Here is a 23,371-nt window from a genome sequence, read left to right as displayed (position 1 = left end):
GGCCCAGTGCAAAATATGAGACAATTCACCCCCAGAAAAACCAAAAATAGCTCAATACCTCAGCTGCGTTCGAAATGTTCTGTTCCTTCAGCACACCAGAGGATTTAGGAAGTCACAGAGAAACAAACTTTTCACATTTTCCATGTGACAGAACAAAGTTTACTGATCTGAGTTAACAGTATATTTAAAAAGCCCAAACCCTTATCACCTCAGCACTTTAGGGTCAGCCTAGTTTGGAAGCTGGATTTGTGTTAGTTTGCTACTTGAAAAATACAAAGCCAGTAAATATAAAATGTATTATATACATTAGATTTTTTTAAATCACTGCTGACCACACACAAGCTGAATCACAGCCTCTTGCTTTCTGTGGATTAGCTCGCACTCTGTGCCAACAGCAACACGGCTGAGTTGAGAGCACATGAGAGGTACACAGGCTGCGTGCGTGATCCCTGTTCTTTACTGCTCAGACGATTGTTAGGGGTCTACGACTACGGGGAATGGCTAATGGCAAAGGGGAGCAGCGATGAAAAAGAAAACAGATTTGCTTCCTGACTCTCCCCTCAATGAAAACATCACACACCCATCACTCCCAACTGAGCCCAATAAAGCAGCTGGCTCCCAGAATTTTAAAAAACTCCATAATGCCTCTTTTATGATGCATTTATGGGGTGTGGAGGGGAATCAAACTTGGCAGTGTTAATGACAAAATCTGGTTGCAAACATGTGGGGAAAATGCTATCGTCACACCCTGGGAAATTTGTCTCTTGTTTTTCACACTTAACACGGAATGATTTATTGCTTACATTTCTACAGGCCTCAACCTGACACTGAAGTGCTATTTTTTCCATCTTAAAAGCACTTAAATATTTCTTTAAACACTCACACAGTGTCTGTATCACAGATAAGAGGGACCTTACTTTATCTACTGCACCAAAATAACATTCAGGTTTGGACTTTAATTTGAGTGGGGGTGTTTAAGTAAGTGTGAGGCTGTGTAATTATATTTATTTGCGTGCATTTTACTACTAGTGAGACAGGAAATAGTCTACTTTACGCCTTTAAGTATTTTGTTTACCCCTCATGAAGGAAGCAAGAAAATCTTTGCAGACCGGTTTGGCAACTACATACTACAGAGCCTACTCATCCAGACATGCAACCGAAACTACGAGGTATGCACTGCTCTCTGCGTCCTGTGCTGCCTACGAAGCAATCACTTGTTTTTCCCGTGTTGTAGCCTGTTATTCTTTATTCATCAGTGTCATGGTGTCCAGTCCGACACCACACACACAGCACGGGGACAGTCTGCTTAGGGGGCTGTGGCGCTCTCTAGTGTCCCCAGCTCAGTTACATAAAGCATAGGTCCAACCTTCCGCTTAGACCAGCTTATGTTATTGATACTATCAACATAAACGGCGATAAAGCCCCGTGTTTCAGCGCAGCTCCTCGTGCCAAAATCAGGGACAAATCGTGGCAAATACACACAGACAGACAAATCCCGTCTGGACGGCGCCGCCGACAAAAGGCGACGCAATTTTTGGTAAGGCACGCTTGACTGGCAAAAAAAAAAACACGACGACTGCTGCTGCAGCAGCAAGGGAAGGAAATATAACCTTCGCTTCAAGACAAATATTGTAGTGGCTGTGTGGAGGGAGACAAACAAAACCGTGTCCCCTTTTTTAATGAAAAAGTTAGACGATTGAAATAATCTTAGTGCACTCCCCCTCCCAGCAGCAACTCACTGCTGGCTATTGTTTGGGCAACAAGCACACACATTCCTCCGTGCTTTTAAGCTCGGCCGCTGGGCAACAACTCACACAACCCCTCCGAGCGAAAATAAAGACAACTTTTCTAACACTTCTTGACATTTGTGTGATACGCAGTGCTGCTTGGTTAAGTCTTTATTTAAGGAGGCGTTAGCTAAGTTAACGCTACCGTTTTGGTTCCTGAAGAGTTCAACGGAATGCAGACACCCAGGCTCGCTAGCTTAAAATGTGGCTAACAGAAGCTAAAATGCTGGGGAACATGTGGAATCAGGCCCTGTCTAAATTTAATGAGCTTTTAAAAACCTAAAGAGTGCTTTAAAATGTCACTGTGAGACGTCTGTGTGAATACACTGACATTGATAGGCAGTTGTGATTTTTCTAAGTGCGTGAGAGAAAGTTTTCGCCTCGTCGCCACAAAGTCAAGAGTGCAGAAACAAACTCCGTGGAAGCCCCAGCGTTAGCAACACAACTCTCAAATCCACATCTCGCTGGGTGAGACAGACACTCAGGATAAATGGTTTCCTGCTCTGGATGTGAGGTGTTAATCGTGGGGGGAAGTTGTGAGTGTTATCGTGCCTGCCACGGCTGGTAATATCGAGTGTGGGTCTCGCTAACGTTATGCAGCAGGGACGCCCAGCGAAGCCGTGCCAAAGCCGGACTGCGCCGTGGTCACGCTTCCCCTCCTCTCTCTCCCCCCGGTCGCTCCAGACCGCCACTTACCTTCGTCGAGAAGCCTCTCCAGGTGTGTGAAGATGCCGCAGAGATTTGGCAAACTGGTCATGAGCTTCTTCTCGTTTAATAATTGCATCAAATAGTCGGGACTCGGCCTCGGTCGCTCCTTCACTTCGACCTCTCCGACCATCATCTTTGCGGCGAGTGCGGAGAACAAACCACCGTGAAACACAGAATCCTGTTTTAGGGAAAAGGAAGAAAAAAAAAACGAAAAAAGGAAAAAAAAAAAACTTGCGGCTCCAATCCCTCGCTTCCCTCCTCCTGGTGATGTGAAGACTCTGTAAACCCCCCTAAAAATTCAGGTTTGGTTTGTTCTTGTTGTTTGAGTGGAGAGGGGGCAAAAAAAGAAACCGTTATCTTCCTTCCAGAGACTCGTGCGCCGTACTCTCCTCTACGCCGTGTGCGCTCGGGGACGTTCGATTCCACCACTGTAGGCGCGAGAGACTCTTCCACCGGAAAGGCTCCGTCCTCCTCAACGGCTATTGGCCAGCGGGGCTTTCGGGGGACTAATGGGAGAACCAATGAGCGCTTAGATAAGAGCTAGCAGGGCGGGGCGGCGTTGCTACTTAAATGATTGACAGAAATATGAGCCAATAGTGAGCAGTGCGCAGGAATGCACATAATGCCCCTGAAGTGTTGTCAACACAAGGCAGCACACATTTAATTCTGTCTCCTCTTCATCACTAATAGCGACATTATATCAGTTAAAACTCTAAAGTAATGGTTTTGTGCCCTTTTTACTGTCTTCAGTGGTCTTATAACTTTAACACCAAAGGCAGAGCTTGTGGCAATAATGTGAGTTAGAAGAGGAGACAGCTGAGATTTGATTTTCTCTTTATGTGTTTTAGACAGCAACATAAATTCTTTAAAATATCAAATTAGGAGTTCTCTTTTTCCTATTTTTAATTCCTCTGAATCATCAACACACACTTTCCCTTTATAGCTCATGTTTAAGATTAGAGATTTTATTGTCATCCCAGGGGCGTCATGGTGGGGGGAAAGTGGGACTGAGGGGGCCCCTCAAAAAGCATGAAATGAAAAGTGTGCTGTTGTTTGCATTTTTTGATTTCTCATAAGTGCCACAACAACATTAAAACTGGCTCAATAAATCAACTGAAAGACTGATATTTGTATTCAAAATTTTTAGAAACTCTCTGACACCCTTCTTACCCCTTAAAGGCACAAAGTGGTTGAATCCAACCCCTCAGTTGGTTTCATCTCTTAATGCAGTTAGACTTGAGTGGCTGCTTGAGCTGCCGGGGCACCAACGTACGCTGTCATGTCTTCCTCCAAGAAAGAGAAACCAAGGAACAAAAACAAACTGACTTTGGAAATGGTGCATGACAGTGACATGGATCAAGAGAGGAACAATGGGGGGTCCACAGAGACTGCTTAAGCATGGGGCCCTGAAATAGGTGCTGCGTCCTTGTTGTTATCCATCTAATTACAGTGCAGTACAGTAGTCTTCACAGAGGAATGAGATTGTGTTTCCCTGGCCCTGGTGAATGAATGAATGAAAATAGGACACTAACAGCAAGATAAAGAAAACAGGTAAAGAACAAGACAAGGTACAAACAGCAAAACAAGTGCAGAGGACAGAAAAAGCAGTTTATTATATCTTGTTCAAAAAGATCTGCTCCTCTGATAAATAACTTTATTTTTTCCTGTTCCAACTGGTTTTATGTTGTTCCCCCCCCCCGCTCCTCTACGTTACACAACATCATAAGCACGGTTCTTCATGCTGCCAATCCAGTGTGAAAACAACATTCCAGTGACAACATCAAAGCACAGCAGCCCAATTTGTCACATAGATTTTACAAGGTCTTGTGTAATTCTATGGTTAAGCAGTGATGTGTATAGGTCTGCTAACATGGTATGGACTGGTGATCTGGTTTGAATAGTCATATGTGGGTTGAGTGTGTGTTCAGTCTCCCACCTCATACACAAGGTGTGTGTGTGTGTGTGTGTGTGTGTGTGTGTACAACAGTCTAGAGGTAGTATACTTGCCAAGAGCAACCTACAAATCTGATTCCATGTATAGGCTTCACTTTAGGGTGTTGAAATATGACAAAATCATCAACCTGTGTATAGTCCATATCCTACAAGATACCTTTTGTTACTCAAGACTTGTACATCTTGTTATCTGTCGTGGGACCGATTGATCAACGTTGCGGTAATCAATAAGGCCTTTTCATTGTCCTGTCCTTGGGAGGACCTTTCTACATATCCTCCGAAGATTAACATCCCTGATCAATGGAACACACACACCGGCTACCTCCGGTTTCTCACATCCTGCATAGTGTGAAAATAAACCACAACTGCTCCGTTTTGATTTTAACAGCTGTTGGCTGAGAGGGGCCTGGCTAAAATCTGAGCCCTGACCTTGGCCGTCATTCAGTTTGTCCACTTACTGCTCACCCACTCATGTCTTTGTAAAAGTAGTCCCCATGCTGGGTGCATGAATGCTCAAACAGCTGCACTATGACCTTCTGGCTGCAGTTTGTCGCCACTGTGTTGGTATCGAGGGTAGCAAATTAAGTCCAGGCTCTTAGTATTAGTGCGGCATGTCCAATAACTTGATCGGAGACGACTAACTAGATCTGGTGACGTCTTGGGACAAGTTTAATTAGACAACTGTGTCTCTCTGTCATTAACTCAACAGACACACACTTACCACATACAAACTTGCTCACACACAAAAAGAAAAACCACATATCCCCCCACAAAAATATTTGCAATCCGGTCCAAGATAACAGCGTTTGGCAATGCAGCAGGCGACAAGAGCCTCCACATCAAAGCAGGAGACAGATATGGTTGCCTTAACAACCAATGCAACACATTTACTAGATCCTGTTTCTCTGCCCTTCAGCCAGCGTCTACATATAGCTACAGTATGTTAATGCTATAATTACTGTCGAGGTTCAGATGAGTCTCAGACACCTGGTTTATAGAAATGATTATTTGTTAAACTTCTATTTCAGTTTGGACTTTTGTTTGTTACTGCCAACTGTGCTTTAAAATGAATAACATGTTCCTTGGTTAGATTTAAAGAGTAACTTTAGTTTATTTTTTCCAACCTGGACCCTATATTTCCATGGTTTTGTTTCTCAGTGACTTATAGGAACAACAGTTTTTGAAAGATAGCTGGCAGCTATGAAATGGGCTGCCACTGACAGGCTCATATTGATTTAATAAGTGTCTGTCAATAAGTGTAAAAGGATCCCTACAGTTCAAGAGTAAGATTCTTTTTGTTTAACCAGACACAGCCCCCAAATCTTCATCACCAAACTCACCAGACTCTATTTAAATAATCAATAATTTTACCATTGTATGACACACTTCATTCAAAGTGGATAAAAACAAAATAATACTCACAAAACCCGTCTTGGTTCGTCTTTTCACCGTTCCAACAAGCACCAACTCTGGTTTGGTGGAAATAAACCTTTAAATCACAATGTTTGATGTGAAAACATGCTGGTGATACGCACTCTAAAATTACTGTTTTTTTTTAATGGAGTCTGGTGTGTTTGACCATGGTGATTTCTTGGCTGTTTCTGGGTAAAAAAAGGATCTTATTCCTAAACAAAAAGGTCTATCTCTGTAGGGATTCTTTCCGTAATGTTATCAGACACTTCGAATAACAATATGAGCCTATCAGTGGCAAAAACAAGCAAATTTTGTGGACACAAATTGATAGTGAAGTGATTACCCTGCAGCCCTCTTGCTCAATATTGCACCAGTTTCAAATACTGTTGCTCCAATTAGTCACTTAGGCATAAAACATTGGAAAATAGGGTTCAGGTTGAAAAATACCAACAGCGTAACACCTGAAGTGCCCCTTTACCAAATCTGTTATTTGCCATTTGATTGTCACGATTTCAACCGGTGACCACAGGACACACAGCTATAAGGTTTTGGCATTATGGCTCGTCAGTTGCACATCTACCAGTTACAGGACATGTAATATTAGCCCCGACATCCAAATGGTCTGCAGTATCAGCGTGCCATCTTAAAGCCAGAACGATAAAACATCCCTTGAAGTCAAACACTGATAAGTGATTTTGGGAGATAAGAGTGTGCAGCTAGGCAGGGGGAATGAGAAACCCCATTTTTCATGTGACTTGGACAGATAGCTAAATTGTTCATAGTGTTGACTTTATGTTTCATTTTTTTTTCTCCGTCCCTTATTCTTTGAATATAAACGCTGGAAAAAGTCACAGACTTCTTGCATCAAAAAGAATCTGGCATTTATTCTGAGCTTTGAAAATGGGTTTAGTTCTTATCTCAGTGGTGTGCATGGTAATTTGCACCTTGCCTAGCGCTCATTCTTCTGAGTTGGGTCACATACGGCTGCTGTGTGCGTGTGTTGATGTGTGTGTGAAATAGAAACTCGGAGTTAGAGATAGAGAGAGACGCGCCGTTAGACAGGCAGAGCATACTCAGATGTGTGTGTGCGTGTGTGTGCTAGTGTCTTCTGACAGCCCGAGAGTAAACAGAAACGATATTAATCCCCCCTTTTGCTCCCCCTGCCCTTGTGTTTTCGTCATTTTTAATAACACGGTTTCTATTCAACAATTAATCCAATTAACAAGGATCCAGATAATTAATGAACATGCGTTTAGCCCCTTTTGAAGAGAGGCTGTTAGCTCGCTCACAATGAGCTTGGAGAGCGCCCTGGGTTTTCCACTGAAAGTATGCTGCTGGAGACAATGGGGCCCTCGGTAGGGGCCCTGTAGCTGGTTGCAGCCCGCCTCGGGGGCCACAGCCGCAGGAAAGTGAGTGGGAGCTGGTTACTCTGTCGAGGCAAGGCTGTCTGCGATAACGACTGTAGCTCTGGAGGAGGCGAACAGAGGCCCAAAGGCTCTGATAACACGCATACATACAAACAAGAACAACATCTTTCCCTTTTTCTTTTGGCTTACTAGTTTGGGGACTGTGGGGGGAAAAAGTGCTGGCAGAATCTGGGTCATTTACATTTTGAGGAAGGTGTGAGCACAGCGCAACAGAAATAAATGTCCTTCTAGCAACCACAGCATATACAGAGCATATACAGAGAAATACATAATGTACCTATAATTCATTTTAACTCGTATCATAAGCATGACATGACAAATGCCCTATTCGTGCTCGTGTTCATGCACTGTTGCTCTCATACTTGTTTGCGCATGCATTTGTTATAGTCAGTGACTGAACATTATTTATTTGTCTTGAAAGCACCCGAAGTAAGAATTGTAGACGATGAGGATGAAGAGGAAGGATGAGTTAGTGAAAGCTATGGTGGGACAATTTCCCTTCCCTCTGTAGATGTACTTTAGCGGTGTCGTAGATCTAATCAGCACATTTAAGGGCCTCTATGCCTCTTTGTGAGCACTTGTTTTATATGTCAATATAATGATCGCACATTAGAGTTGTTGCCATTTAACTGTATCTATGTTTATTCGGACGACTTTGCAATCATAAAAACTCAACGATCAATCAAGTCCCAGTGCAGCAGTGCAGGAATTACTATTCACAGTTGCTAACAGGTAGCATTTATGAGATCGAATCACTACTTCATGCTCTTTCAGTTGTCTGACGACGCAAAACAGGAAACTATGTAAATGATAAAAGATAAATTGTGACTTTGGTTGCACTGAAACACATTATAGGTGATCACGGAGAGCAGGAAGTGATAGAAGAGAGGCTGTGTTGGCCCCACCCATTACCAAATGTCTGTTGTTATGCATAACTGTGTGTTTTGCCAACGTAAAGAGAACAAAGATGAACAGATTTAGCCATTTTCCTGGTGTTCAGGGAAGTTAGTGTGAATGGAAAACCTGAAAAAGATTTTTTTTTTTTTTTGCTGGTCTAGCGTGGATGTGATCTCAGCTTGCATCCACTCCAGTATGTTTTACTTTTAAAAGCAGTGTTTTAAAATAAAAACAATCTCCGTACGCACTACCGTTTCAGCACAAATTCAGAAATAACTTTCGTCCATACTGAAAATGCTGCTCACATAATAACCATCCATGCACACGGGGCATGCACACGCCAGGGTAAACAGGAAGCAGACTGTCTTCTCTGCAGCTGGTTGATTAGATATAAAAATATAATACAGAGGAAGAAGAGCGATTGCGGAAAGTAAGAGTAGAGATTTCTTTGCATAGACCAATGACAAAGTAACTCATGACGCTTGTTTCCCCATAGCGCTTTACTTTGGCAGAAAAGTGGCGGCAGGGGATCATGTGCTCATCCCGGGTTTTGTTTCTGTCACAAGAATATCTTGACATTTACATTAGCTAGGTAGCTAACACAATGCTATGTTAACAGAGGGCTGAATACACCTACTCACAAGCTTACAACGTGCTGTGATAGAAGCACAACATTAAGTGTTTGGCATATCTGCTCCAACAGATGGGCTTTTCTGTCTTGGTCGTGATCATTTCTGACTGGCATATCATACGGCTCAGGACAGACAGTAGCTGAAGGAGTGGCTGTGACAACATCAGTGCCTGTCTGAAAAATTCAAAGATTTTTGACTAGAAGCGCTCAGAGCGGTCACACAAAAAAGCCAAAGTGCTCTGAAAAACTATGCTGGGTGTGGCGTTTTTTCCCAGGGTGGCTGCAGGTGTTTTTTCCTTATTGGGTACAACACAAAAAAGATGCTCAGAAAACAATGCTATGTGGACCTGGGACCTAAGGCCATCAAGGCGGCTTCAAACAGAGTCTTGCGTGACTAGCCTCCCATACTTCAGAATGGGAGTCTAGGGACATTCGTTTTTCGTTTTGTAATAGAAATGGGCGGGGATATCCAGACCACATAACGGCGTTGCCATAGGTGCGGCACATGTGTTACATGTAACAGAGACGTTGCAGCTCTGTAATATAGCTGAATCTAATGAAATCATATCCATTTTAATCTCTTCTTGCGATGCACTAAACACTTCCTTTTCTGCTGTACTACGGACAACAATTCGGGGAACAGCAATTTCGGTGTAGGCGGGTGTAAGGCAAAGCTAATCAGCCGTTGGTCGAGGAAGTACAGAAGTACATGGATTTGGATCCAATCACATCACTGCCGCTGGGAGCCAGTGCTAGTTCTATTACAACTTTCCTATAGGAATGTCCACAGACGACAGAGTCAGCCAACATGCTGATGTCATCAGCGTCTGTGTAAGAGACTACTTCAAACATAGATTGGGAGTCGTTACAAAGCAAATACGATGACATGTCAGAGCGATGCCAGGAGCGTTATCTGTCACTGGAGGAAACCATGGCAATGGGAAATGAGTACCAATACAAGAAGGATGAAATAAGAAAAGGTATAAAGACCTAGTCGAATGTTTTGGCTTGACATGCTGTAACTGATAAGACCCAGTCAAGAAGCGAGCGTGGCTTTGTGTTGAAAGAAGCCAGTTGAGGCGGTTCCGGCATCTGATCAGGATGCCTCCTGAGTGCCTCCTGTTCGAGGTGTCCCAGGCACGTTCTGCTGGTAGGAGGCCCCGGGGCAGAGCCAGGACACGCTGGAGGGATTACATATCTCATCTGATCTGGGAATACTTTGGGGTCCCTCAGGAGGAGCTGGAAAGTGTTGCTGGGGAGAGGGACGTCCGGGGTGCTTTGCTTGGCCTGCTGCCCCTGCGACCTGGCCCTGGACAAGCGGATGAAAATGGATGGATGGATGGATTTTCAAAAGTCCCCAGCTCCGTGTGTCCACACTAAAACACAATAGCATTTTGATAAGATGCCTTCGTCTTAGCCTTAGTCTGGATTTGGGTAAAGCTGTCTCTCCAGGACCAAAAACATCCACAATGCGGTGGGTCCAATTCAAGCTGTGAGAGAGGGGGTTTGGTGTGGGGGCGTGGAGACCTCTATCCATCATGTTATATTTGATACCTACCTGCTGACTGGATTACAGGGTTAAGGAGGGTCAAAACGGTTCAAGAAGATGCATTTTTTAACCTAGCTGGCATAGTTAGAACTGAGCTAGAGCTACATGTCAGTGTGTTTTCACAGGTTTTGGTGCATTTGGGGTTGTAGAATTATCAAGAGATGGGAAATGGATACTAAGTGGACCAGGAAAGGCAGTAAGTTCAGTGAAAGTGAGGAGACTCGTCTGTTGTTGAGGCTTGTTTTCTTTTTATCCCTCACAAATTAGACTTTGCATGAGAAAGAGTATATACTATTCACACACTACAGGAGGAAGTGTCACCTGGAGGAGTGCTACAATATGGAGCGGCAAGAGGAAAAATCTATCACAATCCAATCTGAAGCTCCAGTATTCCTGTGTTTCCAATAACATTCTATTCTCGCCACCACAGCCATTCACCATTCTCTATTTTGTTAAAGGTCACCTTGGGTGTTGTAGTCTGGATGCTCCAGTGGTTTGGCAATCTGGTGATGGAAATGCCTGTTGGCCTGCCTGTTGGCGCTCAGTCTGGGGGGAGCGAGGGATTGGGGAAAGAGAGGGGTGACAGCTGGAGCCACTTGTGGTGGAAGGCTCTGATGGGAAAACCTCTAAAGTCCCACCTCGAACCTGCTAATCATCAATCAACAGGAGGAAATGACACAGAAAAACACTCTGCCATTTTACAGCGCGGGGCACTTAAACAGGCCGAGGGTAAACAAGGTTTCGCCCACTCCTCCTTCCTCATTTCGTCCCTTGTGGAGAACACACAGGTGTCAATACAGCTTAAAGAAGTCCAGCCGATGCTACATCTGTCCCCGCCAATTGTTAACAGTGTGGATCCATCCCCGCTCCTACTGAAGATGCCTGTATTTGTTTACTTGCTCGTTTGCCTGTTTGTGCACGCCCGCCAGCCCGTAGCGGGGAAAGAAATGAGTGTTTGCAAGCGATAAGACCTGTAGGAGAGGAAGAAGAGGAAGGAAGAACAGAGAAAGTGGGTGAAGGAGAGTGACAGAGAGAGGGGGAGAATCCTCATTGATCACATCTGTTCAGAGGAGGATTGATCCTGTGGTGTGGTCTACTTTGGGATCTTAACACACACACACACACACACACACACACACGCACAAGAATCCTCACAAACCTAGACAGGAAATCACGATGTAAGATTTTAGCAGACTTTATTTATATTTAAAGGAACAGTGCGCAAGATTTAGGGGGATTCAGCAGCTAGGGGGATTGCAGACTCATCAGTGTTCTTGGTTCACAAGGTTTTTACTGGCAGAAGCCTCTTCCTCTACAAAACAACAAAAACAACACAGACAAAGTGATTAAAACTATTAAAAACACAGAATAAAACAGTTTTACGTCACAGGCAAGCCACGAGCCCAGCACCTGCTAACGTATGCTCCCCTTTTTTCTCTGATAACTAAGATCCAGACGTTTAGGAGCTTTTTACCGGGAGCTAAATTATCTGCAGAGGTCTTCTCTTTCCAAAACAAGTGGACCAGAGGCCTGTACTAAGAAGCCAGTTCAACTTACCCAGGATATATTTTTGCTATCTGGGTAGACTAACCCTAACACTGGCCGTCTGGATAACCGGTACAACAAAGGTGTTTATCAACTAGTTCAGTTAATTCTGGGTTTTCCTATCCAGCCACAAGCATGTTCACGTGAAAGAGGCGGTGGTGTTAATTACGAGCGACATCATCAGAACCATTAATGAAGTAGGCAGCTTTATATGATATGAGATGAAACAGTCGCAACAGTGTTTTGTTGACTGGACATGTACTATACTCACAGAAAATGTCAGAACATTTTAAATACATTCCAAAAATTCACCGTCAGCCGAGACTTAAATTACATGAAGGTATCACTCGGCTATATGTGACATTAGTACAGAGTATTTTTTGCGATTTAGTTAGAAGAAACTACTCTGACTATGTCACATAAAACACTTTAAAGTGTTGCCAGACTGTTTCTGCTACCAAAATAAAGGGTGGAAATGTAGTTAATAACTGATGAGGTCTATCTGACCCAGATGTTGCATTTATAATAACAGGAGCTAAATATTATTTTTCTTATAAAATGTTTCCTCTTGTTCTCATCACACAGGTGTCTAATGTCATTTTAAGCTGCAGTGATGGAATAAAATACATTTTACACGAGCTAAAATCATGTGTTTAGTGTTTTAACCGATCTCTGTTTGTTAGAAGCTCTGTCTAAAAAAAAAAAAAACAGTGGAAATGGAGCCCTGGAACAATGAAATATTCTGACCTAAAATAATACATAGGCTCCTCTTTTTTACCTGAGACTCCGAATATTTGTCCATGGATACTTTTTTCTTCAGTGATCTGATTAGTCAGAGGTCAGGGTGTCGACAGGCTGTGATCTGATACCCTTAAGTTAACTTGCCCCGGAGCAGGTTAGCTGTTCAGCATAAGTAACCAGCTTCATAGTACTGAAAACCCAGAGTTAACCCTGAAGTCACCTCGCTAACTCCAAATCCTGCTTCGTAGTACAGGCCTACAGTGATTTAAACCGCTAAAACACTCAATAAACCAATTCCACGTTCACCACGGAGAGACTCCTAATTACGATAGTGGACACGACGAGCGCAAATGGTCCTATATATAGTCAGTGTTTGGTTTATCCATTCTGGGCTACTGTAGAAACATGGCCGTGCAACATGGCGATCTCCGTGGACCCCTATGTAGATACAAATTGCTCATTCTGTAATAAAAACTCAACTATGCTTATTTTCAGGTGATTACACACTAAATAAAACACACTTATTATATTCCATTTCTGCCACTATACCCCCCTAAATCTCACACACTGTTCCTTTAAGAGGAGCTTCACGGAGCACTTCAGAAGGAAAACAGAATATGAGCTCCTCTTTCAAAGTGTTTACATTATTCCTCCACTCTTGAATTAAGCCTGCGAATCAGACACCTGGCATATGGAGAGGCAGATAGATAAATCTCCATTGTGCTGTCCTGCCTCGCACATGCTCAGTAGCTCCCCGGATGAGCGTGGACTCCGACGGGCAGACGTAAACAAGACGAATCATTCCCAGGGGGGCATTTATTTTTGTTGCACGGCACAATCCTTCTCATTGCTGGTCCTAACAATCTGCCTTTTGAGACTATTACATTGGAATAAGAGAGACAGCTCAGCAGAAGAAGGGACGAGAGGGAGAGGAGGAAGTGATAAAGGGGAAGACAGATGAAGACTTCCTGAACGCTTTATAAATCCCACACCGTATCCAGGGTTATGTTACAACACGCAACCCAACTTTGATCATATTAAGTGTGACCCACATGGATGAATTATTTGATTTCCAACACGGGGAGACGTCGTACATTCAGCTTGTTTGTTCAGATAAGGGAGCGTGATGATATCGTTAAGTGCCAGTTGTCGCCTCAATTCTCTTCTGTTTCTCACTTGTGAGGGAAAAACAGATAACCAAGTGGTGGAGTCTGCACCACCCCGCCCCCATCCACCTCCTCTTTCTCTTCTTTGGTCTCTTATTCCTCTCTCTGCCGCTGACTGCTCCTAAATCTCAGGTCTGGCCAGAGCTAGACAGCTCTCTCTACCAGGTGACACAACATCCTACTTCCCTCCATCCATCCATCTCCACACGGCCCACACAGTCTCTCCTTCCCTTCATTTCTCTGCGTGCCAGATTCATCTTGGACTGCCGGTCTGTCTCAGGCGCAATGTATCTCTCTGTCTTCCTCTTTATTCAACATGTTTACTCTCTCAAACACACACACACTCATACCACAAACACTGTCACGCTGCCGTTCCTCTTCCATAATTGTCTTTCCCCTCCTCAGTCTTAGCGTTTCCTCTACTTTTCTCAATCTCTTTTTTCCCCTCCGTCAACAGAACGCTATCGGCGTGTTTGTGTAGCTTTTGTCGCGCAGCTCACTGCAATACAAAAGCCTTTGTTGGCCTGCCACTACTGTGATGTGGTGAGACGGAGATGCGCAAGGACAAACTTGAGCTCCATGGTGCCAGCTTTCAGAAAGTCAATGTTCACTCTCACATAGCGGCTCAACCTGATGGCTGGAGTAGCTGGTGGGGTGCGAGCCAGACACACGTGTAAACACTTGTCTGCGTAGTCGACTGTGTTGATCAGCGAGGCTGTCTGAATTGTGTAAAAATCGTCCTGTGTCGCTGCAATGCTTAGTGTTTCCATCAATGAAATGGCTTGCATGTGTTCCTCAGTGGGAGTTATTGCTGGCTGCAGGGCAGCGGCAGCTGTTGTGAGGGGCTGAGCTAGCGAGGCTAATAATAACCCCGGAGCTGAGTGAGTGCCCACAGGCCTCACATCGTCTAGGGTTGACCCCCGGAGTCCAGTTGCAGTGTAGAGTGAGGATTAGGCCAGGCTGTGGATTAGAGAGAGCTATTTCACCCTGGTAAGGACGAAGGCAGGTGTGCAGGAACGCTACACACTCAGTGGTTAATGTCGGGGTCGTAACACCCTCAATGCACCATTTTGGAAGCCCACTGACCATGTGGTGCATAATGTGTTTTCCCAAATCCAGTTAGCAGTTAGTGTTATATACAAACAAAGTGAACACTGAGCTCTGAGCTGGGGTTTAGCAAGCAAAGAATATATGAAATCTCTCCAGCACTTATCTGGGCTGAGAGGAAATAAACAAAAGGCAAACAACATGCACAAATATGTTGTGAAATAGCTGAATATTGTGGTTTGGCCAGTCCGGTCTGGTATGAACTTAAACCAGTCTCATTTAATGCAAAACAGCATTTATCATTAGGACACATGGCAAGTCAAAAAGTGGCTACATCAGCAGCCTGTGCTGAGGGCTTCACAGCAATAAATCCAACTTGTATTGCATAAATCATGAGCAATATTACAATGATTATCAAAATAATCTTTTTATGGACTTAGGCCCTGAACACACGTGTTGCTTTGTGCCTTGCATTTCTGCATGCCTCACATTTTTGCTAGAGAGAGAGTTGAAAAAACTTCAACTCAGAGCGGAAAAGTGCCCTACATCATCTCCATTTGTTCCCATTGTCCAATCAGATGATTTGAGAGGTGGACCTTCTGTGGTGGTCATGACAACACTTTTACAGTAGGTAAAGAACGGAGGAGAAACTGGTGGTAGCGGCTGGTGGATACTCAGAGCTATACTTCCCCTGAGTTATCCCAAAATATGACTGTAAATGGCCATCATTGTGACGAAGCTCCTGGACCAACTGGTGGTACTCTCCATGGTCCACCCTCTTTTTTAGGGTCTCATGTAACCACACAGATCTCTATTTCCCCGTGCCCAACAAACTGTTTACTGACAGCCTCTCACCCTCAACCAGAGCTAGAACAAGTAACCTCTGACTAAAAGTTTTAGTAACTAGCTACTAGTTACCGTGAAATAAATAAACAGTAGAGGGTTAAGCTAAGCAGGTGATGGGGTGGTTGTCTGGTTACAATAAAAAAGTGCAGCAAGTTTTTATTTAACGAGTGGCAATCAATTAAAAAAAAAAAAGGAAGTGCGGTCAGCCTCGTGTTTTTGCAACCTGTAAAACGCTGTCTGTGTAATTGGAGCCTAATGGAGCCACTAGTGTCTCGAAGGCCATGAGCTGAGTGCCGGCAACATGAAGATCAAGTTTTAGTGGAGGCAAGAGGAGGGGAAAGTGGCACACACTGTGTTTGTTAACTGGAAAGTTCATGTGTTTTTTGGGGTGACAAAACATGGCTGAGTTAGTCTCTTAAGAAAACGAAAACTGCGCTAATACAGCAACACTTTGGATTTGAAGCCAATGAAAGGGAGTGTCCTAACTAGCTTTTGTTTCTATTTATTCTTGTTGCTCGCTTTGAAAACTCTGCAATAAATGAGGAATGGTTGATTCATGAAGCTGAATTGAGGAATTATGTAGATGATACCTTCTTTTGCACCACAAAAACCTAAATAAGGTGGAAGCTTGCTGGTGGGAGATCACCAGGAAGCTAAAAGTTTCTGCTAAGGTAAATGACCATCGCTAATAACAAGCTAAGCTACTTGCCGTTGACTATATTGTATGCCATTTCCAGTAAATATCTCAGTTTAAAACATGTTTTCTGTTTTAAAGTAACATTACAACTGTAGGACAATAGCAAGTGGTTACATGTCCAGTCTGATTGAACGCAAATCTGATATTTACATGGCTTGTTTACATGATGTAATTAAAGTGCACATTAAATCGAGTAAGTGCAGACAGTGACGCGACAGTCGGGGTCAGGGGCGGCTGCTACATTAAGTGTTACACCTGGTAAAATTTGGTACACCAGTCCAGTCTGGTGTTTGAATTAGTATCAAAAGTCTTTACACCAACCCAACCCTACTGAATATGTTAGATGTGTATGTTATAACGTGTTGGATCATTCCTATCACCTGCACAGGACATCAGGCAGATCTCTCACAATAGACAGGGAATAAAAACAAACAAAAACCCTTGGAAATCCTCTCATCTGAAAATAATAATGTGGCTTTATCTGCGACAGATACTATCTGCTGTTGGGAAGTAGAGCATGATGTTATAACCTGCGCTCTATGACTGGAGGAAATACTCTGAATGGGTAGCAATTTATTTCCTTGTGTATGTTGGGTCACCCGCAGTCACAAAATGATCAATTGCTCATTACGTCTAAGGCGAAAGGGTTAGAATATGATGATCAGGACAATTTCTGCTCTATGCTACATTTGTTTTTGAGGCCCTTTTTTCATGTCCGAGAACAGAGCGAGATAAGGGGGAAATTCAAGTAATGTCATGCTTGGTCTTTCAGGCCTGTACGTCTGGACCAGTCAAGCGTTGATGCCTTTGATTGGCCAAATAACCTCATTGGCTGCCTCCATTCCTGTTCATTTCACAGTTGACTCTATTACTTGCATGAGCAATTACAGCTCAGTGTTGTTGTTTGGCATTGTTTGCCATTATCGTGTGTGTGTGTGTCGGCGTGCATGTGTGTGTGCAGCTCCTGATTGGGGAGCATATTCTCCGATGTTCCTTTACAGACTGTCACCTTTCTTAATGAGCTTCAGTGGGTTCCTGAGGAGGTCGAAACGGACACCATTTAGCATTTAATGCCCATTAGCGCCTTTGATGTGACCTAATTGAGCCAAAGCAATTAGACTGCTTGGCCCTTTAAGTGCGAAGAAGGGGAAGTGAACTCTAAATTTCTGTATATTATGGCTTGTATGACATTGTGCGCTGGCTCCAAGCTAAAGGCTGTGATGAACAGATGGAGTGCGTCTGGCAAGTTCTGCAAAACAATATTTGAAGCACTCTATGAAGAACAAGCTTAACAAAAATGTTCACACTCTGTCCTTTTTTTCTTCAGTTGTCCTCTCTGTCTTAAAGCTCTCCCTCCTCTCCAGCTGCTAGCCTGTGGCTCAGTAAAATTGGACAGGTGAAGCGGGACAGTGGGGCGTCACTGATACAGTTCGACAGAACCGCAGGCTGCTCAGAGTTCGATCGGCTCATCAAGCGAGAACAGAGGTGAAATTGTAACACCCCCCCCCCCCTTTTAAAAGTAGTCCATGCCCCTGCACCGCTGCTATATTTGTTGTATTATGCAGCCGCAGTTATTAAGGTGAATTATGTGTTTTGTGTTTGAAAGGGGGCTGCACTGCACTCCTTTTTTTGTCTTTCACTGCACAGATCAGGCAGCAGGCGGAGAGCAGCCAACCGGGTTCAGCAGCGTGGAACAGCTATTCAGTAGCGTTCTTTTCAAGATGTGCTGAGGTTGAAATATGAGCATTATGAACCTGTCTTCTGGTTGAGAATAGATTCCTCTGCAGGCCTGTAAAGTTGCTTTTGCCGGAGACATGACTTACAATACAAGACGGTGCAAGTGTCCTTGTGAGTGTCAGAAATCAATTACGCTATGTTTCCCCTGTGGGTCACAGGGTTGTATATGTATATGCGCAAGTGTGTGTGTGGGGGGGGAATATGGTTGCTAAAACTTCCATTGTGTCTGGGAAGAAGTTTCCACTGTGACTTTAAAGCCTTAGAGAGGATAGTGGGGAGAGAGAGCTTCAATCTGGAAGTAAGAGAACACAAAGTTGGTTAAAGATGCGACTGAGGTACAGGCTGTTCTGGTCAAATAAAAGAAACATGTATGTTGTCATGCAGAGACAGTCATAAATAAGCCCACATGCATGCCAAATGTTCAGTAGGCTCACAGGGGGGTATTTGAGTTCAAAGGATGGTAACCAAACGTGTGTGTGTCTGAGTGTTATCAGGAGGAATGCTGTCGGTCCTCATTCCTATGCATCTTTCCTCTGCATGTTTAGACAAGCTCCGTCTCCAGCTGGGTTTGTGACAGAATGGGTACAGTGGTACAACACAATAGGAGCAGTTGTAGAGCGGGACAAAACACAGTGCAGATGTACAACAGGACCTTGTGGACTGAGATAGGAGAGACGGGCCTGCATCACTAGAATTTCACCCAGCTCCTTTTTTTGTGCCTCTCAAGCTGCATTAGCACCTTCTCAATTAATAGCTTTGTAGTGGCTTTCATGTGTTTACTGTTTCAGCACAGGGAAATAAACTACTTAATATTTATATTCAAAAATATCACATGTGATCTAAGTGGAACTGTGGGAAAAATGTGTCTTTTGAGGTGCGTTCACACCCCGCAGGCTCAAAAGGTGACTGCAAAAAGGCAAAGCAATGTTGCAGGAGTGGTTTGAGAAGTTTCTTTTGGACCTGTTGGCGCTTTTTCCACCTTGAAATTCTGTCACCGTGCAGGGGAATCTACTGATGTAACAGCTGCTGAAGCAAAGAACCAACTTTTTACAGACAACAGTGGAGCATCAAGCGGTGGTGAGCGTTTGAGAGGCAGAAGAAAAAAAAATCACTTTTAAATCAATGGAATTTTCAATGCTGTGTTTTCATACATTTTGAAAGAGTGTTTGTCACATTTTTCATCTGATGGATATCGCTGTTTGACATCAAAGTCACTGTGCATCAATGATTACTTATCAGCCAGCTAAATAAATCACTGAAGTAATAAAAAAATGAACACGACATGGATAATACATTAAACATAGTGGTGTTTTTCAATGAGGGAAATTTGTTCTGTCAAGCTTGTATTAACAAGTTATAGTGGTAAATACACAGATACAGAGAGAACATGTATGCATTGTTATAAATTTAATAGGAGTTTAAAGGGATGTGCCAAAGAGCAGAGAGGGTAAAGAGGCGGGAGGAGAGGGTTTGAGCAGAAGAGAGCAGAGGAAGGGGCAAGAGTCTGTGCAGTGTCAGGGTGACACCCTCCCTCCTCATCTGATCATGCAGGACTCATAAGTAGGCACCATGTATTTGATGTTGATGAAGGCATCCTCCCCTCCGTAGCGCTCAAACACCTCCAGAGTCTCCTGGATCAGGTCTCCGATGTTCTCTCTCTTCTGCTGGCCGTAGTAGATGGAATCTCCGCAGTTGACTGCAAGGATGAGGGAGCAGAGTCAGGCAGACAGAACGAGCAAAACAAAAGTATTTCAGCCCAGCCGGGGTCACCGCACACTGTGAGGCTGATGTCAGGGCTCACAAAGCACCACCTGTGGCCACGTCAGACAGAGTCGGCAAATGTCATCCTTCCATCTGACTTCAAACCCACTGGACAGACTGAATTTAATTTACTCCTCTTATGCCGAGGCCAGTTGGGACTGAGCGGCAGCAGAGTTTTTAACTGTTCAGCTGAAAGTTTAATGAGGCGAGCCTGCGGAGAGGAGAGCAGCGTAAAGGACGTGCGAGTTAGAGACGGCTCTGCTGTTGCACAACGCTGTGTTGATGCGCACGAGGCATGAGCAGTGACCTGGAGTCGTGCTCCACCGGTAGGAATGTGTGTATGTGGGTGGGTGATTCTCATTAGAAAAAGAAAACAAATTCAACAGTATCAATATTTCCATTTATGAAGGTGTTTGTGTTTTTTATGTGTGGTAAATGAAAAATAGGCTCAGAGAGCATGATACACATGTGGCCAATCGCAACACAGCAAGAAAGCTGCCCCCCCCCCAGGACACACACACACACACACACACACACACACACACACACACACACACAAACAAACACAACGGCGTAGACAAAACACACAAAATTGTACAACAGAGCTCTAGAGCGCTGGGGGAACTTGTTATCGAAAAAACATTCCTGAGGTGTCCAGCCTCTATTCCTTCTTCCTTGCTTTCACCAGCAGGCACACTTAAACACACACACACACACACACACACACACACACACACACACACACACACACACACACAGATCGTGACTTTATCAGCACACAGCAAACTGCCAATCTCATGGCACTGCACTGGGGGCTCCAAACACTTTTCAGAGGGAGGTAAATATAGAGAGGAATGAGGCACACACACACACACACACACACACACACACACACACACAACAGACGTCCAAGTTTGTTTGCAAAAAAATGTCCTGTTGAACTAAAATAATCTGGAGAGAAATGGTGGGTTTATTTCTTGAGGCTATAAAATGAAACAAAGAAAAGAAAAGTGCTCGTCGTTTGACTCAAAGCGTTTCTTGTGTGATTAGAGGAGAGGACAAGACAGGAAAGGACAGGAGAGGAGAGGAGAGTGTATCATGAAGTGTACCTATGATGTGAAAAATTAACAGCAGCACTTTAAGACGGACCCCACAGCCCCTTCTTTCACTCCTAATTAGACCTGAGGAGAGCAGGCGACATTAAACCTCTCTCCGACTCCTTCCTTACACACCATCCTTTATTCTTCCTCAATCTTCTCTAATCTCTCATCTTCCCTGACAAACTCAACCTTCCCTCTCTCTTTCTCTCCATCTCCTCGCCTTTCCACCCATCCATGGCCTCCTCATTAAAACACATTAAAACTCATAAAGTGGGCTGTTAAGCAGTAACACGTCTATGATCTCAGTCTGCTGCACTTGCTTTTTTTCTGCTCAGGATTCGCGTTCCTGTTCTACATGAAAGCAACGGCCGTTTTGACCGTTGCTTAGCCTGGACGGAGTGCAACTTTAACAGCGTAGGCTTTATTTAGCAGCTATTTACAGTTTTCCGTTTAGAGCAACAAGCGCAATAACAGCTCAGGAATGCAGCCTTTAAGAAAAGCTCGCTGTGTATCTAAAATCAGGCGGTGTTTTATTTCGGAGCTGCCCACAACACAGGCCGCTGAACACTACTAGTTAGCAAAATCTGAAATAGCATCTTAAATGCAGCCATGTGAGCAGTGAAAGAAAAAAGGCAAAGCAATCAGGGAGAAATGTGTATGTGGTGATGTGTGGAGTCGGGGCGGTCGAGTGGTGAAAACATAGAAATAGAATGAGAGTAGAAAGGACATTCTCATTCATATAAACACAGCAAGGTGGTCAGAGTGGTGGTTTATGTGCACTGTTGCCATTGCAACCATTGTAGTGGGCTAACTTCCCTATAAACTTCGGCATAAAGTGACTTGTGGCAAGTCGTGAACTCAGTGAGGTGAGGTTTTGCAGTAACGACCAAATGAGCAGTGGAGTAGTATAAAGCATTGAGAGGCGCTGTCTCTGTTGCCTTGCTGCTAGAGACGAACTGAGGATTGCTGGATACATATTATGGGCGGCACGGTGGTGCAGCGGTTAGCATTGTTGGGGGAGCCCTTCTGTGTGGAGTTTGCATGTTCTCTTTGGGTACTCTGGCTTCCTCCCACAATCAAAAGACATGCAGGTTAATTGGTGACTCTAAATTGTCCATAGGTGTGAATGTGAGTGTGAATGGTTGTCTGTCTCTATGTGTCAGCCCTGTGATAGTCTGGTGACCTGTCCAGGGTGTACCCTGCCTCTCGCCCAATGTCAGCTGGGATAGGCTCCAGCCTCAGTGACCCATAACAGGATAAGCGGTTACAGAAAATGAATGAATGAACAAAATGGAGGGACACATTTGCTCCCTTGCTTCTCTCCACTGGAGGTACCTCCCTAGCTATTGCCACTCTCTTCCTGTGTCTTGCATCTGGCACCATGGCTACCTAAAGGGGCTGGGGGTGTCCAACCTCTCTGTCTGTCTGTGTGCCTTATTCCTCTCTCTTGTTGAGGATGTATATGTCTTGCAGGTTACGCCACATTTTCTTTACTGCTTCTTCGTCACACAACTCTCTAAAGGCTTTTGCCGGATACAAAAATGTGCAGAAAATCGAACCTGTTCCAAAAACTTTAATGACGGCTGAAAGTTTTGGGAGTCGGTGTGCAAACATGACTGACACCAGGTGAGGTCATATTTATTTTTGAACATGCAACAATTTGGGAAAAATACAGACTGGTGTGCAATGGCCGTCAGGCTATGACGTCAGCTTAATGCCTCGCTAAAGCCCAGTTCAGTCCAAAGATTCACGACAAGAGTTGAAACAAGCAACTAGTTCAATCAATTTCAATCAATTTTATTTATACAGCCCAATATCACAAATCACAATTTGCCTCACAGGGCTTTACAGCATACGACATCCCTCTGTCCTTATGACCCTCGCAGCAGATAAGGAAAAACTCCCCAAAAAAACCCCTTTAACGGGGAAAAAAAAACGGTAGAAACCTCAGGAAGAGCAACTGAGGAGGGATCCCTCTTCCAGGACGGACAGACGTGCAATAGATGTCGTACAGAACAGATCAGCATAATAAATTAACAGTAATCTGTATGACACAATGAGACAGAGAGAGAGAGAGAGAGAGAGAGAGAGAGAGATGCAGGTAATGACAGTAGCTTACAACATTATTGAAAGTAATAATATTATAGTTATAGTTCTGGCTACTGTGGTACAATATGTTGAAAGTATGTATTAATATCTGGCAGTATACAAGTGTGACAATAGTCGTGTGTAATAACAGTAGAAGTATGACTAATGACTAATGATGGCAGCAGCAGCAGCAGGAGGCATCTGGCAGGACCACGGCAGCAGCACAACCACACACGTCACGCTGTCCAGGCACCGCTGCGATATGAGTTAATCTGAGA

General features: G+C 44.0%; 2 protein-coding genes across 7 annotated transcripts in view; both read right to left on the bottom strand.

The window, feature by feature from the left end:
• The window catches only part of qkia (QKI, KH domain containing, RNA binding a), an 81,722-nt gene extending 78,787 nt beyond the window's left edge, over positions 1–2,935 (bottom strand). For all 6 annotated transcript variants that reach the window (XM_049595651.1, XM_049595655.1, XM_049595650.1 and 3 more), the window contains exon 1: positions 2,484–2,935. In XM_049595651.1, the coding sequence (XP_049451608.1) occupies positions 2,484–2,628 (145 nt within the window). In that variant the 5' untranslated portion in view covers positions 2,629–2,935. The remainder of the gene's footprint in view (positions 1–2,483) is intronic.
• A 1,164-nt stretch (positions 2,936–4,099) lies between these two features.
• Positions 4,100–23,371, bottom strand: part of pacrg (PARK2 co-regulated) — a 189,887-nt gene continuing 170,615 nt past the window's right edge. The window contains exons 5-6 of the mRNA XM_049595661.1: positions 19,713–19,840; positions 4,100–11,677 (exon numbers count right to left, since the gene is read on the bottom strand). Of these exons, the coding sequence (XP_049451618.1) occupies positions 11,645–11,677; positions 19,713–19,840 (161 nt within the window). The 3' untranslated portion in view covers positions 4,100–11,644. The remainder of the gene's footprint in view (positions 11,678–19,712; positions 19,841–23,371) is intronic.

This window comes from Epinephelus fuscoguttatus, linkage group LG14 (assembly GCF_011397635.1).
Source record: "Epinephelus fuscoguttatus linkage group LG14, E.fuscoguttatus.final_Chr_v1".
Taxonomy (NCBI): Eukaryota; Metazoa; Chordata; class Actinopteri; order Perciformes; family Serranidae; genus Epinephelus; species Epinephelus fuscoguttatus.
Note: the sequence above shows the minus strand (reverse complement) of the source record. Positions and strands in the feature narration are given on the sequence as shown.